This window comes from Schistocerca cancellata, chromosome 4 (assembly GCF_023864275.1).
Source record: "Schistocerca cancellata isolate TAMUIC-IGC-003103 chromosome 4, iqSchCanc2.1, whole genome shotgun sequence".
NCBI classification, from domain to species: domain Eukaryota; kingdom Metazoa; phylum Arthropoda; class Insecta; order Orthoptera; family Acrididae; genus Schistocerca; species Schistocerca cancellata.
The window spans coordinates 637,425,293-637,441,744 of NC_064629.1; the positions used below are offsets into that span (position 1 = coordinate 637,425,293).

Sequence of the window (16,452 nt, forward strand, 5' to 3'; positions counted from 1 at the left end):
GCCTATTCCAAATCCCAAATAGCATTACTGGGAGGCACCACATCATTCACAGATTGTGCACTTGGCCCTCCACTTGCTGGTGATCTTTGGAAACTAGTGTTTTAGATTTATGCTCAAGATCTGTATAGAAATGATGCCCTGGAGCCAAGAATGGAAGTAACTGCTGCAGATTCTGATATTTCTCTATTATAGCAGGTGGTTACAGTACAGTCAACTTTATTGTCACTGAACTTCAGTGTCCTAGGTTTCATTGTCTTCCATCAATGGAATCATAATTCATGTTTTCATTGAGGGCAGTCTTATAAAACATTCCATACAGGAATCAGGAACTTGGGGTCAGTGGTCTTAAGTGAGATGTACTTTATGAGATAAATACAAAATGACAATGTTGTTTTTGTTCTTTTCCTGACTCCTGCATTGTCACTGAAGGCAGTGAGGTCTTCACAGACTGACAAAGTTTTACATACCTCAGCAAACCATCACTATTAACATTTTCACTGCCTGCCTGTTCATTACCTCACTTCTTCTTAATGTTTTCTCCTTCTTCCATTCTTCTATTTTAATGTTTTGAATGCAAAAGTAGCTTCTAATCTGACAAATTATAATGCACCAAATCACGTGATTGGAACAGTTTAAAAAATCATTTGGGACCATAGATATGCATCAAAGACTTGCACCTGTCTGCATCCAAAGACAAAACCGTTTTTGTTAAGCAGTTTCCCAAATAACTTCCAGGAAGCTGTTCGAATCGCCCTGTAAACCTATATCCTTTGCCACCACAATATGATGCACATTCCTCCAAATATTTGGTTTTGTCATTTAAACCCCTTTGCTTCTTACCGCCTCAATTTACCTTGGATGTAGTATGTCATCTCACCACCAGTCTCCTTTTCAGAACCGTTATGGTGATGGTTTCACCAACTCTTCGGTATAGGTTATATTCACTAAATATGACTGAAGGTGGTGAATGGTGTCCTTTCATTAGAAATATCACTTAATATGCTACAAATTTCTGTTTCCTGAAGTACAGTCAGAACTGTACTTAGATGATACTACACCACTGGTAGATCTGCTAGAGATGCGGCAACGCCACCCCTATGTAAAATTTTGAGCTCTATTTTTGCAACAAATTTCATGAAAAGTAGTTTGTAATGTAATCACACAACAGCAGCATTTAAGTTTTGGTGCTACTGTGACCATCCTTCCCCTCATTACCTTGCTTATAGGACTGACATAAGCATTTTCCAGGTTTGAGAAAAATTTTGTGCTATTGTGTGTCAGATTTGAGTTCATGTAGGGCTGAAGTGCCTTTGTGGATGAAGTCCAAATTTATTAATTCTCTGAATTATTAAACTGAAGAGATAAACTGTACTATGCACTCAAAGCGATTCTGCTTCGGAATTGAACAAGGCATGAGCATGAAGATTACATCAAAATTATTAACTCCAGCCTATTGCACAGGCCTAGACCTGTTTTCCAGAGGACAATGTTTAATTAATTCAATATTTTTTTATCATAAACAGTAAATCAAGTAAACTGCTTAAAAGTCACACCAACTATGATAATGCTTATCACAGTATGATATCCCGCCACAAACCAAAAACAATATGTTGCCTCCTGGAGTAGCGTACAATTGAGAGAGCGAAGCAGTACGAATAATTTATTTCTCACTTTACAAATATTTGATAAACCTGAACGTGCATTACACAACAATTACACTGACCTGAAGTCAAAATTCAATTTTTATCAGATTGAAGAACAAATTTACTTTTCTAACATGAGCAGTTCAAATATGTTCCTATAGTAGTTTGACAGGTAAAAATTATTAACTCGGGTCTAAAATTTTCAATATTTTTATTAACAAAGTATATATAAAGTATCTAAATCACAATACTCTGTAACAATGTAAACTGTTAAAAACATTAAAAATTGACAAGAGTATAAAATGCACAAAATTTTTCACAATTTTTTAAAAAGTGCCTTCAGATCTAAGCAACTAGCAAAGCATTAAATAGAGAGCTGTTTTCAATTGTGGTCTCTGGTTTCAATCTACATAAATATGAATTCAGTAGAAAATGAAGACAATGGCATGTTAACCTCAAATACCACTATGTGCATTCTACCACAGTATAAAATTCTTTAAGAGACAGTTACAAGCCATCTGTATAAAAAGATAATGTGCTATCACAGATTATTCAGAAATCACACGAGTGCTGAAGTGGCAATTGTGTTTACACATTATTTGCAGAAATCCTGGGCTATGGTGATAGCATACATTTATATGAGAGAAAAAAAATGGGCACTGTTATTCAATATAATACACTCCATTCTTGTTACAAAAATAAAATTACACAGACCAATGCAAACGATTTTATTAATGAAGAAACTTTTCTTGAGCTTGGTAGAGAAAAAAGATGAATATTTCATTTATCATAAATCAAATGAAGTATTTACATGACAATAACAGATTTTTTTTTAAAAATACACACAAAGATTAACAACGGATATAAATAAAATATATTGCATTAATACAACAAATAATGAAGAACTGGTTAAATAATCTCAGTCCATAAAAAAGGTATTAGAGAGTCACTAATGGAAATTTAGCTTAATTTCCTACAAATGTGGCTTAGAAAGAACATCTTGAATGCATAAACTCTCTAATTACTTAAACAAGATGAAAGTCAAAGAAAAATCAGATTTTTTAAAAGGGCCTATAAATCAAACACTTAATGAATATGTCTGAATGAAATTACCACTGTGTAATACCTATTACATTATGAAGATGGGTGCTTTTTTGCAGAAGTCAGTACCAACTCATCTGAAAATAATGGCTACCACCAAACATTTTAATGGAAGTTTAAAAAGATAATAATTCAATGTGTTTTATGTTAAAGGTATTTTAAAGTACAAATGGAAGAACATTTTTATTCAAACCATGCAAAAACTTGTTAATGCATTAATAAGATGTTAAGGGTTAATAATACACACACAGTGGTCGTTTATGTTATTGACAAATGACATAGGGGCAGTAGGAAGTGGCAGCTAAAAATTGTTAAATGATGTGACCTGTCAGTGGGCACGTCTAAGAGCAAGTAATAGAGAAACAAAGATAAATTAAGTTCTGTGTAAGATGCCATCATTTAACATATTGACTGGCATAAGGCCACAAGTGGCCATAGCACAGCCTTACACTTGACACCATGGTGTAGTCTGGTGTGTGGCAGTAACATGTTAAAACTGACTGGATGTATTATGAAATTAGTAACAAAAATGGGTGGTGGAGAGAATCACCAATTTAAAGGTGTGTAACAAAGCCAGAAATATGGCAGAATAAATGCAGTTTGTAATGATAACCATCTATGCATTATTTCTTTGATAATAATTTTGCCATAATACTAATTTCTCACGTAGCTTTAAGGTTCTATAGCTACATAACTTTGCAGCTGGTAGCTAAGGTTTTGTTGTGTCACTTTTACAGAAATAAAGCATTATTCACACTTTAACTATAAGATACTATTAAAAGTAATTTCTTTGCCATTTTCTGCATTTATAAAATGCAAAGAAACCTCCACAAATCACAATTTTAATTAAAAAAATTAATGTTTTATTAGCTAATGCTTCCCAATTTAGAAGTTACAGAGGTAGTTGAGCAAGGCTGTATTTGCTTTTAATTCTATTTGTAACGTAATATTTCTGAGCAAAATGTAATTAGTCCCAATTACGGGTAACCCTTAAAATTCTTGTTTTTGAAATGCTGCACCAGAAATGAGTACAACAAATACACGATTTTGGCACAAGTAGTAGCTTAATTCTAAAAACACTGACACAGCTGCACATTGCTCCCAGAATTGGATGAATAACTATTGATAACCACCCTTCCTACCATAACAGCAAGCAGCAATACGCTATGCAAAAAATGCTAACCGCCAATGATGACAGGTAGCTATATTTCTCAAAATATACTGTTCACACAACCAAAAATGTTCACATTAACGAAAGCTAATGTTTCAGCTGTGGAATGATTATGTAATGTGCAATATGGAATTGGATTTCATCGACTGAATGGGCATTTTATGCTCCAAAGCACAAGCATGCGCGCGCACACACACACAATACAACTGCTGTTCAGCATTTATTAACTAGCTCCTGCTAGATTAAATGCTTTGGGAACAACAGTGGCCAAAGTCATGTACTCTAACGTATCACGACTACATGGCCCACCAAAATGCAGAAAGTTATCAGCTGTTATGAACACCACAACAGTTTGAAGTAGACACGATCAGCTGCATCTGCTTCTTATGAATGGTGATTTTAAAAATTCGTTTTCTTAAATACCTTGAACAAACTGGCCTCCTGTAAAGTAAAATGATATTACACTAATTAAACAGTCAAATATTTGTGTTGTTTAAATAATTTAATTGGATGTTGTTGTAAGCTTTACTTACTTACTTACTAACATGAACAACTTTTTGGTGGTTGTGGTACAGGTCCTGTCAACCGCAGACTTTCTGAAAGCACCGATGCAGCACTACCTGGCATTTCTTCTTGTCTCATAATGACATCAACCAAAAACCTAAAATTTAAAATAATAATAATAATAATAATAATAATAATAATAATAATAATAATAATAATAATAACAATATCTATTATACCAATATAATAATAATAATAATAATAATATATATTATATCAATTATACTATCAACTACAGGAGTCATACCTCACAATATCCACCAGTACATCAACGCAATACAGCTACATCCAAACATATATATACAACTACAGAAATCTGTAATTATTGATACATGTTCAATTACCCGAAAGTTCCTAAATGGAATGTAACATATACCGTAGAGTTAAAAGGATGTCACGCTTGATCAAGGTCCACGTCATTTTCCATTTTTAACCAGACATAACGTCTGAGAAAGGAAAGAAATAATAATAGTGTCTAGTTTCATAGGGAGTCTACTGTTCTCACTGACTAAAAAATAAGAAGCTAAATTCAAACCTTACTGTACTGAACTTCAAGGTGATTCAAATTTACAAACATGTGTATAAATAACCCCTCAATGCAAGTATGGCTGCATTTGAATTCTGCTGCCCATTTCTCAATTGTTGAAATTGCAACCAATGATGACAACACAAAAACATGTGGATGTGAGATTGCATAATGGGCAGTTGGAGGTGTATAAAATGGCTGATCCCAAATGCATATCAGCACTTTTTACAGGAAAGTAACTGTAAAAAAACTGTGATAGTCCAAGTGCCAAACTGGATCAATGCAAACCAAAATCAAACAAAAATGAATTTCTCAGCATGTTTGGAGCATGTGGATGAAATTCACATGTACCACATAACACCAGAAAGAAAACGGCAACCAAAGGAGGGGGTGGGAGGCAGTTGCTCGACTCACAAAGGCGAAGTCAATGTTTTCAGCTGGAACAGCTATGGTCAGATTTGTAAATTTTTTTTTTTAACCTTCCAGAACTGCATTTCAGTGAAAACCACTCATTATGAAATTATTACAAAATTTGTGTTGTCCTGAAAGGGACTATACCAAAATGAATGTGCACTTATTTTACCTTAAAACCACTGCTTTTTTGTAATAATTTCCCTCCTTCCTCTTCAGTCAGGATTCCTAACACCACATTCTTTTCAAAAATGATGTAATTAGAAACATCATGTCAATAACTTATGAATCAAATGTGACATACTGAGAAAGTATCCTATCACAACCACTTCAAACTAACTTGACCACAAACAGGTGAGTGAATCACACCACAGGACAATATTCTGGGACAAGTTGGATTAACTTACCATCGTAAGAGGATTTAAATGAAGACCCACACTGGCTGGTTGGTAAATTTCATTGACTACACCAACCTATCAATCATTTGCTCAACAAATGCACCTCAATAGCAAGTGCACAGCATACAGTAGAATAAAACCCTGTGCTAAATGGTATGAACAGCAGCAAAGAAAGGAGAGAGAGAGAGAGAGAGAGAGAGAGAGAGAGAGAGAGAGAGAGAGAGCTAGAATTTAACCCAGAGAAAAAACATTATCTTGCGCCTAACATTATGAAAGTACATCACTTTTAATATTTTAAAATTTGCTGTGCAAGGAAAGGCACTACTGAGATATTCCTGGAAACCACACTTGTCGAATTGCACAACAGAAATATTTTCATCACCACCAATTGGAGGTGTAATAACAAGTCCTCAACAGATTGTTCATTAACACCTTTGAACGAACTTTTAGAGAATTCAACAAAGAACCTTTCCTCACAAGCTATATCAGTGTGACTATAACTTACGAGTTTACACCCTTACATCCTCTTCCCTCACTAATATCTGGAAATGCCACCTGCAAATAGAACAAGGACAAGCTGAACTTATATGTTAAACTTGAAGGGAGAGCTGACCCCCTTCCCACTATCACAAATGTCAACATCAACTGTTTCTATTGTTTTCTGAGGTTTGGGGTAGTTCCTACACAGCATTCCCTTTTAATGTTGGGAAGCTAAGAGTCACAGAACAATTATGATATGTGAAATTTCTCTCCTGTTTTACCTTTCGGAATGAAACTACTGTGTATGTGCCTCGCATGAAAATTCTTGGCCTCTTCGGGTTTGCCACTGAATTCTAAAATCAACACAACGCAATATTTTGGAACATCACCTGTCCCTAATCATTTGTAAGTCCCTGTACCTTACACAAGGCATGTGCTGCCCACCTCAGATGCCACCCCCAAGACTGAGCTTGTGATGCGACCCATAGAAGAATACCAGCATTGGAAACCCTTTGTCTCTACTAATTAAGTTGCCTGCCAACCTGAGTATAAATGCTTCCTCACAAGCACTAGTGAAAACAAATGTACTGGCGAGTATTAGGGTATCATCAAATTTCATCCCGTGTCCTTCATTTAAAAAATGTTGTGTTATCACCAGTTTTTCAAGCTCTTGTAGCCTCATGTGATGGTGACATTCCAGTTGCCTGGCCTGAACTGTGCGAATCACCCAGCTGATTTAAGCCTTTCCATACTGACATGGAATTTTGTATATGCCATGCTTCCTAAGTCCCAAATCATCCTTGATACAACCAAATAGTACCTTAATCTTGGCACAAGAATGGAATGCACGCAATGTCAAATCTCCTTAAAATCGTCCCAATCTTAGAGAACATGCTCATCAATTTATTATAGAGATTGAAAGTGACAGGGAACATCAATTTTTTGGACATAATGGTTAACAAAAAACGTAGTAGTACTCTGGGACAGTATTAATTGAAAACCAGCCCAAAGTGACATATCTGCAAAAATTGTATTGTCAAAGCAGTGACATCCTTAGGACTCTGTTACAGAGAGCATATGCTATTTCTGATGCAGATAGTCTAAGGCAGGAACTTGCACACTCAGTAACAACGTTTAAGGAAAACAGTAACTCATAGATGCAGATTCATCAGACTATGGAGTAGGACCACCCCTAATGGTGCATAGCTCTGCATCCTTTAAGATTGGGAGAATTTGAAGGTGAATTGACATAAAGAGTGTGTTTCATCCACTTGAAAAATTAGAGCACTACTCAGCTCTATCAAGGACTGTTTGGTACTTGGGAAGACTGGCATATACAAATTTCCATGTCAATGCGGAAAGGCTTAGATCGACCAATCAGGAAGCACAGTCCAGGACAGGTATGTGGAACAGCACTGTCACATGAGGCTACAATGGCCTGAAATATTTGCAGCAGTGGAACATGGTTTAAACAAGGGAGACGGGATGAAACTGACGAGACACTGATAGTTGCTAGTATAGCTGGTATTTTGAAACACTGTTCATAAGGAGGTAGTTGAAATTACACTGATAGACCATTCAATTAGCATAGACAATGGTTTCCCTCTTACCTGGACATGCACTATTTTACATTGAAACACAACATCAGTTTCAGTGGCCACAGAATCTTTCCTGAAGGTGACAGACAGGTAGATTGCTAAAATATTGAGTCATTATGATTTTAGAATCCTGCAGAAAACCTGGAGGAGGCTACTTGGATGTGACTCCTCACTGCATAAGAATGAGATTGAACAACCAACATGCAACACATTGTCATGTTGATTAATCGGGTTTCTGCCAGTTATTCGCGTCTTTCCTGCACGACATTTCAACTGCGTGAATCACAGTCTTCTTCAGGTGCTGATTCCATGACAACGCTGGGGAAGCTTGACGAAATGCAACACGTTGATTTTTTCAGTAGTGCAGTAGTAGTAGTAGTAGTAGTAGTAGTAGTAGTAATCATCATCATCATCATCATCAGTTCAAAACTCATCAGATTCGGCTTTGCACACGAACATGCACCTGCATGCGCTTTTAATCAATTTTGTAACAGTGCTTTGAAGCATGATGGACACACCCAATGCATGAATTGTTCAGTATCAATTCTGTATGGTTGTTTTCTCAGCAATAGAGATGAAGAAATCTATACTATAATCTTTGTTCCATTATTGAGCAAAAGGACAGTTGATAGAGATGGGAAAGCACACTGAATTTATCAATGAAGAGTGGAATGGGAAACTTTCCAAGCATCATTTTCCCACAAAATGCATTTTCAGTGCTATTTTGTTCTTGGTACTCTGTTGCATGTCCCTAGACTTCATCTAGGTGCCAAACATGTAGAAAGTTTTTCAAACATGCATTAGTAGATGGTGCAAGGTCTCTCTGCCAAATTCTGCTTCCCTCTGGAGTCCCAAGATTTAACCCTTTGCCTGCTGCAGCTGCATGTCCAGATGGCTGTGTCGAACACATGCTTGAGATTGCCTAATCCGTTTACCTGCGAAAACAACCATCTCCACGGACTGCTGTCTGTGCCTGAGCTCTTCACTTCCCCAACTTCGCCCTGTGCTGAAGTATGTCTGGAGCCAGGGCGGTCGTGAATGTCTGGCAGTCTGAGTGTGATCACCGATGTTACAAATAAACACAATGTATCTGGATACTTATTCCACAGCTTTGAATCTGGAGATAAATGGACATACTGATACTTAACTATCAACTTCTTATACATAACTTATGATGAAATGATAGAGGATCCGTAATGATCAAATGTTGACGTTCATCTGAGCGCAATAATTCGCCTGCAAACAATTGTCGAGGGAAGCATGTGAATGCCGAGATACACTTTCGAAACTATTCGAAACTAATCGCTATATTTTGAGACATTAACCCAATAAATTATCCCCAGGGAAACTTCAAAATCAAAAAGTCAACGTTTCTGAATTCTTTTTACACGGGACGCAACTGTTGTTATACAGTAGAAATAAACAATGATGTACAACTTTATTTGAAGAATTCGATAAGGGAATATTAAAGTTTCTACACTACCTATTTAAATGTCGAAAACTTAACTAAAAAATGGTTTAACCAATTTTGACGATTTTTTGTTGCATCTTAATTGTTAAGGCAAGGTTTGAATGATAGAAAAAATTGGAAAAGTTGCCTAGAAAACTGGAAAATTCTAGAAATACTGAAAGAGCTTTTTTCTATTTGATTTTCATGATTTTTGTTATTCACAATTGAAATGATCAATATGAATAATTCTTTTCTTGTTTCGTTCATTATAGTCTTTTGCTCCAGGCATTCAATCTGCGTTTATCAGCCCATCCTTCTTCGTCATTTGGACAGACAAGGCAAAGTTAAAAATATTCTTTTCTTTTTGTACTTAATTTTCATTTTTTAAAATTTTTAAATAAGTTTTGCATCTTCCAGGTATTGCTCCTTGACTAAAAGTAGTTCTTTGTTTGGTATGTTTTGAAACATGGAACAACATACAAGGGTATATTGCATGTTTTGCATTCATATTTCGTTTGATGATGCACATTCTGTTTCGAGCACCCTGCACATCTATGCCATAGTCCACATTTCTTAGACCAGACATAAATGAAAATCTGCTAATGGTATTTTTCTCCCTGTCACCAATCTGTGAAGAGAGTGAGCATTCAAAACAAAAAAGTCCACAACATTGAAAAAAAGCTTTTGCACCATTTAACAGATTTACACGCGGATCAAACTGAGCTTAATAGCATGTCAGAGTGGTCCAATGCACCCATATTTTCATTTTAGCCGACAACACATTGCAGTTTCATTACTTTCTCGTCAGTCTTCCTGTTTGACTTTCCCATGTCATGCATTTCTGTAGTGTTACAGGCAGTCAGCATCAACACTCTTCTCTTGTTGCACCACTTGATGGCAAGCATTGTCTCAGTTGAGATAAATTCAACTTTTCCTCATTTCAATTTCTTCTGGAGCTTCAGCAAATTGCGGCTGTTGCTACATACAGTACTGCATGCTGCTGTTCTGTGGTTGTGAAGTCAGAGGTACAAGTCTGGACTTTTATACAAATTGTCAACATACAGGGTATGTCCATATTCACACTATGCCTTCATTAATGTTGCCACTACATCCCAGATTTCTCTAAACTGTGGACTTAATTTCTGTTGATGTGTCTGTGTATAAAATGAAATCCAAGACGTATCCAGCTTTACAGTCGCACAACACAAATGTCTTGATTCCAAATCTACTTCTTTTCAAAGGAATGAATTGTTTAAAAGATAAGCGACCTTTGAGCAATAATAGGCTTTTATCAAAAATACACTGTCATCTCCACAATTGGCAGAGTTGTCACTAAAATGCAACATTCTCAAAAGTAACATAAAACGGTCATGGGACATAATGTTGCCAAAAACTGGAATGCTCAGAAGTACACCTCTGTACCAATATCCCCTTATTCTCAACTATTTAACACGGGCCATGAGAAGCCAAGTGCCAATAAAGCAGTACAGTTCCTCAAGACCAGTATCTTCCCAGGTGGACAGTCCAAAATGAACTGATTCAGACGTATCTGCCATGCTGAAAGTGTAAAATCAGTTTGTTTCAAGTGCTATAAATTTCCATCAGATATTTTGATTGAAATAGCACAAAGAAGGATAGAATGCTTGAATCAAGCACTAGTTGGCAACTATGTCCTGAAGATGAGTCATCAAATGCATGCAGTGCTGGACTGAAATCATGGTTTTCCCATTCAAATTTGTTACTAAGGCATAGACTTTTACAGACTGATTCGTCTTCACTTTAATAATCTGAAGAAGAACTATCTTGGCGAGCTCTATTAGGTGTAGTATGTGGATGCATAGTATTACGAGATTCTTCAAAAGAATCCTAATAACCACCACCACCACCACCACCACCACCACCACCACTGTCACTAAAGATGCCTCGCTCACTGTCACTGTCACTCCTTGTGAATATCTCCAGTATCTCTTCATCAGTGGAACTACACCGATGCGCCATTTGTTTGTGGAACTCAAAGGTGATATATAGCACTCTAAAAATCCTGATGAATAGGCAGAAAGCTAAATGACACCACAAAAACAGAATGCAGATAATGACACAAACCATCTAGCATGAAAGCCTAACAGCAACTGTGAAGTCTGTCAGAAATACTGCTGACACGCTATAGATGTCTGCAGGAGCGTAAGTAGTGGAACCGGCTGATGGTGAAATCCGTAATTAGGACTCTGCTACAGTCCAGGCTGCAACGGTGAATGCTGGCTGCAGCGCCCATGGGAAATACCAGAGCAGCAGCTAACGAGGTCCGCAGCCCCTGAAGAAAGGTGATGCAATTTATTTACACAAACAGTGCCGTTACCAGTTTTCAACCAACAGGTTCACTCTCAGACAGCTATTCATGTTTATGTTAAATTTGCTATTGGTTACATTTGTTGTTGGTTGTTTTTGTCTAACAACTAATGTGGACAACAAATTTATTATAAACATGTACAACAATCCGAAGACAAACCTGTCAGTTTGAAACCAGTAATAGTGCTAATGTGTAAATAAATAGCATTAACAGTGGCTGGTTACTGCTTTCTTTTTTGTAAGCATCAACTTATGAAAATTTTCTTACCATCATTACAACCAGTCAGTTTCCAAGTATGGCAACAGAGAAAAACAAATACTTTAATAAGAAAATGTTCTTTTGTCTCATTTTTTTGCAGTGACGTGGTGAGTAGCACAATTCTGTGGTATGAGAATACCTTCCCAATTTTTTGGATACAAATGAATTATGTACAGAGAAACATTGTCTCTTCCTTCTCCAGACAAATGTCAGATTTGACACTTAGAACGTTCTCCATTTTCACTCTTCATATGTTCAGTAAGCCATACTAAGAGAACTAGAAGTGTGAATCAGATAATTGTGATACTGGAACAGAGTGAAAGTTGTGGAGGGTGAGCAGGGGGGAAAACAATAACCATCACATTTAAACGGCCTGTACTTTGCTACCTAGTATCCACACAGTCTCTGGCTTTGTCAGAGAATGTGAACAGAATCAAAAACACATTACTTCAGTCTACATTTACAGTAGCGCAGGGAAAATTCGAAAAGGGACCTAAGCAGGATGCAACCTGGTGCAGTGATTGGACCACACACATTGCACAATTCACTAATATTTCGGAGCCCTTAAGGATCACAACAAAACCTCTGCACAGACCACATGGCATGCACTCCTAAAGTTGCCTGGGAACCACTGAATTTCTCAATGGGTAAAGGTCAAATGATTTCAGCGACATGTGCAGCATGCATAATAGTGTCCTTGGCTGTGACTCAAATACATGGAGAGAAAGTTAAAAAAAGCTAACTGGATCCTTATAGTTAGTATGCCTAGTTATGCTTACTTCATAGAATCATTCACCATGAGGCCCTCTTTGGCAGAAGTTTCTGTCCAACCAATGAAATTGTGCTCCTTGTAAAATGATTCTATTTCCATTTGCTCAACTTGGCGATGTGGTAAATCACACTGTAAAAAAGAAAGAAATATGAAATATATAATATGGTTTTCATAAATGTTAGAGACCAGACCACAAATAGGTCAATAGTTGCATCTACCACAGACAGAATCTTGGCAGACATTTGTGGGCAGCAAATTGGACACATTTAAGGATAACAGAACAGAAAAATAAAGTTTCACAATTTTCAAGTTACAAGATTAAGATCTTATGATCTGTCTGAAACACTGCTTTTCAAATTTTGTGAAATTTAAACCAATTGTTTGCCTTGTTTGGAAAACAAGGTGAAGGAATAGCTCTACCCCTCATGCTAGGCATTAACATCTAACACACTCATTCTACAAGACAGACCCTTGCACCAATTCAAAATTGTCTAATTATTTTGACCTTATTAAAAAGTATTTGATGATGGGAAACAATCTTACAGAAAGCAGTCAGTCACATGAGAAACTGCCAAAATCTTCCACATATGTAACAATTTATTCAAGAGCTGATGGAACACCACACCAAACAATTATTAACATCTCTAGCAAGGATAATTTCCTTACTTAACTTATTGTCTTACAGATCTACATGCCATGTGTTCATTAAAATATGTTCAATTTAATGCAGGAAGCTTCATATGTAGGTATGTTTGTGCAGTACTACTGATATGAAAGTAGCAGCAGAATTCACATCTCCTGCATCTGCTCCTCTTAAAGACACCCTTGGCCTTTCAAACAGGATTTTTGCATCTATCCATACAATGTTTGCAGTCTGCTGTGTGCGACTTATTTAGTGCTCTCAATCAAATTCTGGAGTGAATCATTTAGCATTTTGGTCTTTCCAGCAGGTACTCTTGACAAGTTTTAATTTCTTGGCTTGTTAATGCAGTTGCATCTAAAAGACCGCAGTGTTCACTTTCACTGCAGTTGATGAAGGGACAGCTGTTGTGTCGGTAATAATGCACAAGTCCTGTTACTGCTGGAGGGTAGAATCTATTTCCCACCATGTTTCGAGTGTTCATTGTCCACTAAAAATGTGTGCTGGTTTTGAATGTTCACTGTCTATGTGCATCCAAAATGGAGTTAAAAATTCCTTCAATCACCAAACAAAACACAGATGATTAGCGACTCCATGGAGCGTCCTGTGCACCACGACCAGATAATGGATATACTTGTAAGGAGAGACAGCATTGGTCGTATTTTTTCTGTTTTATTAACTGCAAAATTGATTTTCGGTCACTTTGTGACCATCCTCAGTGCTGTAATATACAATTTAAATTAGTAGGCACTGGTGTCAACAAGCTTAGAGCGATCACATAAACTGAGGCCGCTGTTTACATGCACTTGTTCAGCAGACCTCGGTGTGACAGGGCTTGGAACGCCCTCTATGTGGCGTGTGTCACGTGAAGATTTAATTAAGTCTTCACGTGACACACGTCACATAGAGGGCATTCCAAGCCCTGTCACACCGAGGTCTGCTGAAAAAGTGCATGTAAACAGCGGCCTCAGTTTATGTGATCGCTCTAAGCTTGTTGACACCAGTGCCTACTAATTTAAATTGTATATTACAGCACTGAGGATGGTCACAAAGTGACCGAAAATCGATTTTGCGGTTAATAAAACAAAAAAATACGACCAATGCTGTCTCTCCTTCCAAGTATATAAAAACACAGATGTTTATAGCACAGTATTGCACTACCATTAAATGAATGCAACAGGTAGTAGTTATACATAAACCAGCAATCTGACAATTTGATGCGAGTACAGTAGAGTCAAGCTGCTACTTGTGTTCTTGGACTGAGCAACACAGTATTTCAAGATTTAAGCTTATCAAAATCTGTGAAATTCTTTTGAATGTGATGCTGCACTAATGATCTTTATAAATCTGCACTTTTTGTTTTGTTTTCATGTTAATGATTAATGCAAAAAGAATAGAAATGTAGCAGAATACTCTAAACATAACTTTGACAAACTTATTACATACACACATTTGCTAGTATGTATGCACACTATTGTTCATTAGAACTTTCTAGCTGAAGATGACAGGGATTAACTGAAGCGTTCAATACTGCTTAGCCAATTCACAGCCGAACTGTCACCTGCCAACTTCATGTGGACCCCGGGCTATGCTGAACATCAGTGTCACCACAACCTACATTTAAAAAAGTAATAAAGACATGACATTGCATCATCATTCTGTTCTCTTTTTGTTTGTATATGTATGATGTCACACACCACATTACTGTACAGTGTGTATCAAAAAGAATCATCCAATGAGAATAATAAAAAAAAAATCACTCTAAGATGTGTGTGATGAACGTACTGTTGGGAAGAGCAAACTCTCGAGTTTTACATGGTTCCTGCTGGGTAGGAGCAGTGTGTACCCACTTCACATCAAGTAAAAATGGTGTTGTGACAACAGAAACGGTTTTGTGCTCTACATTTTGCGCAGTGCAGATCAGTAATAACTGTTCAGCATGACATTCGTACTAGATATGGTGTGGATCCTCCTACAGCACAGAGCATTAGACGATGGCATGAAAAATTTCGAGAAACACATTGTTTATGTAAAGGAAAATTGCCGGGCCGTCTCCGAGTGGCTGACACAGATGCTGAACCATTCGCCACAGTTTCACAAGGAGTCCATAAAAATCCGTTCACCGTGCAGCTCGACAGCTCAACAAGCCCATGATGTCCATATCGCGTGTGTTGCGTCGACGTTTACACGTGAAATCATACAAAATCCAGTTACTACAAGCTCCTCATTAAGGTGACCACAATATGCAGAGTTCTGGAATTTTGTTCTTGGCAAAATGGAGGATGACAGTTTTCTTCCATACTTAGTGTTTAGTGACAGGGCAACATTCCATTGAAATGGAAAGGTGAACTGTCAATGTGAGAATATGGGGTATGGAACAACCACATGGAGTTGTACAACATGAGAGGGACTCTCCAAAATTTAATACGTTTTGTGCAGTTTCATGGGAAAAGGTGTATGGTCCATTTTTCTTTGCTCAGAACACTGTTACAAGAAGCACACATCTCGATATGCTTGAGAACTTTCTTTTCCCACAGTTGGAGACTGATTCAAACTATTTTGTTTACTAACAGGATGGGGTACTGCACCACTGGCATGTGGAAGAGTGGGAATTTTTAAAGCAAAGGATTACTGAATGAGGGATCAGTCTCACTGCATAACAGCAGCTGTGGAAGGTGTAACTCAAGACATGCTCGCTGCAGCATGGGAATAATCTGAATACAGCACTGACATATGCCATGCATCTTGAGGGGGGCCTATTGAACACTAATGAAAATGTATGAGAAAAAACTTTTTGAGTTTCCCGTTCATCGTAAAACAAAATTCATTGTATATGTTTATTAGTTTCAGAAATATAGACTCGGGTCAATCCATACCAAGTGGTCCAGCACTGGTTGCTTGACCATCTCAGAAAAATTTTATATTTGCTAGGTGAATTCCCCAATGTTTAGTAGTCACACAAATATATATATTTTTTAATTTATTGTTTATTATTTTTAAATGGTGGCCATATTTGTTCCAGGCCGCATGCGTTTTTTCGTATTTGCAAGCATCTACATTTTTTACAATTATTCAGTAGTGGATTGTCCTAAG

The 16,452-nt window shown here is 37.1% G+C and overlaps 1 protein-coding gene across 10 annotated transcripts in view; it reads right to left on the reverse strand.

Annotated features, from left to right (window-relative positions):
* Positions 1–1,837: 1,837 nt before the first annotated feature.
* Positions 1,838–16,452, reverse strand: part of LOC126183569 (ras-related protein Rab-7L1-like) — a 163,902-nt gene continuing 149,287 nt past the window's right edge. For 6 of the 10 annotated variants that reach the window (XM_049925650.1, XM_049925657.1, XM_049925656.1 and 3 more), the window contains 3 exons: positions 12,727–12,848; positions 4,449–4,576; positions 1,838–4,356 (listed from right to left, as the gene is read on the reverse strand). In XM_049925650.1, coding sequence (XP_049781607.1) covers positions 4,456–4,576; positions 12,727–12,848 — 243 coding nt within the window. In that variant the 3' untranslated portion in view covers positions 1,838–4,356; positions 4,449–4,455. Of the gene's footprint in view, positions 4,380–4,444; positions 4,577–12,726; positions 12,849–16,452 lie in introns of all 10 variants that reach the window. The other 4 variants (XM_049925651.1, XM_049925652.1, XM_049925654.1 and 1 more) reach the window with 4 other exon arrangements.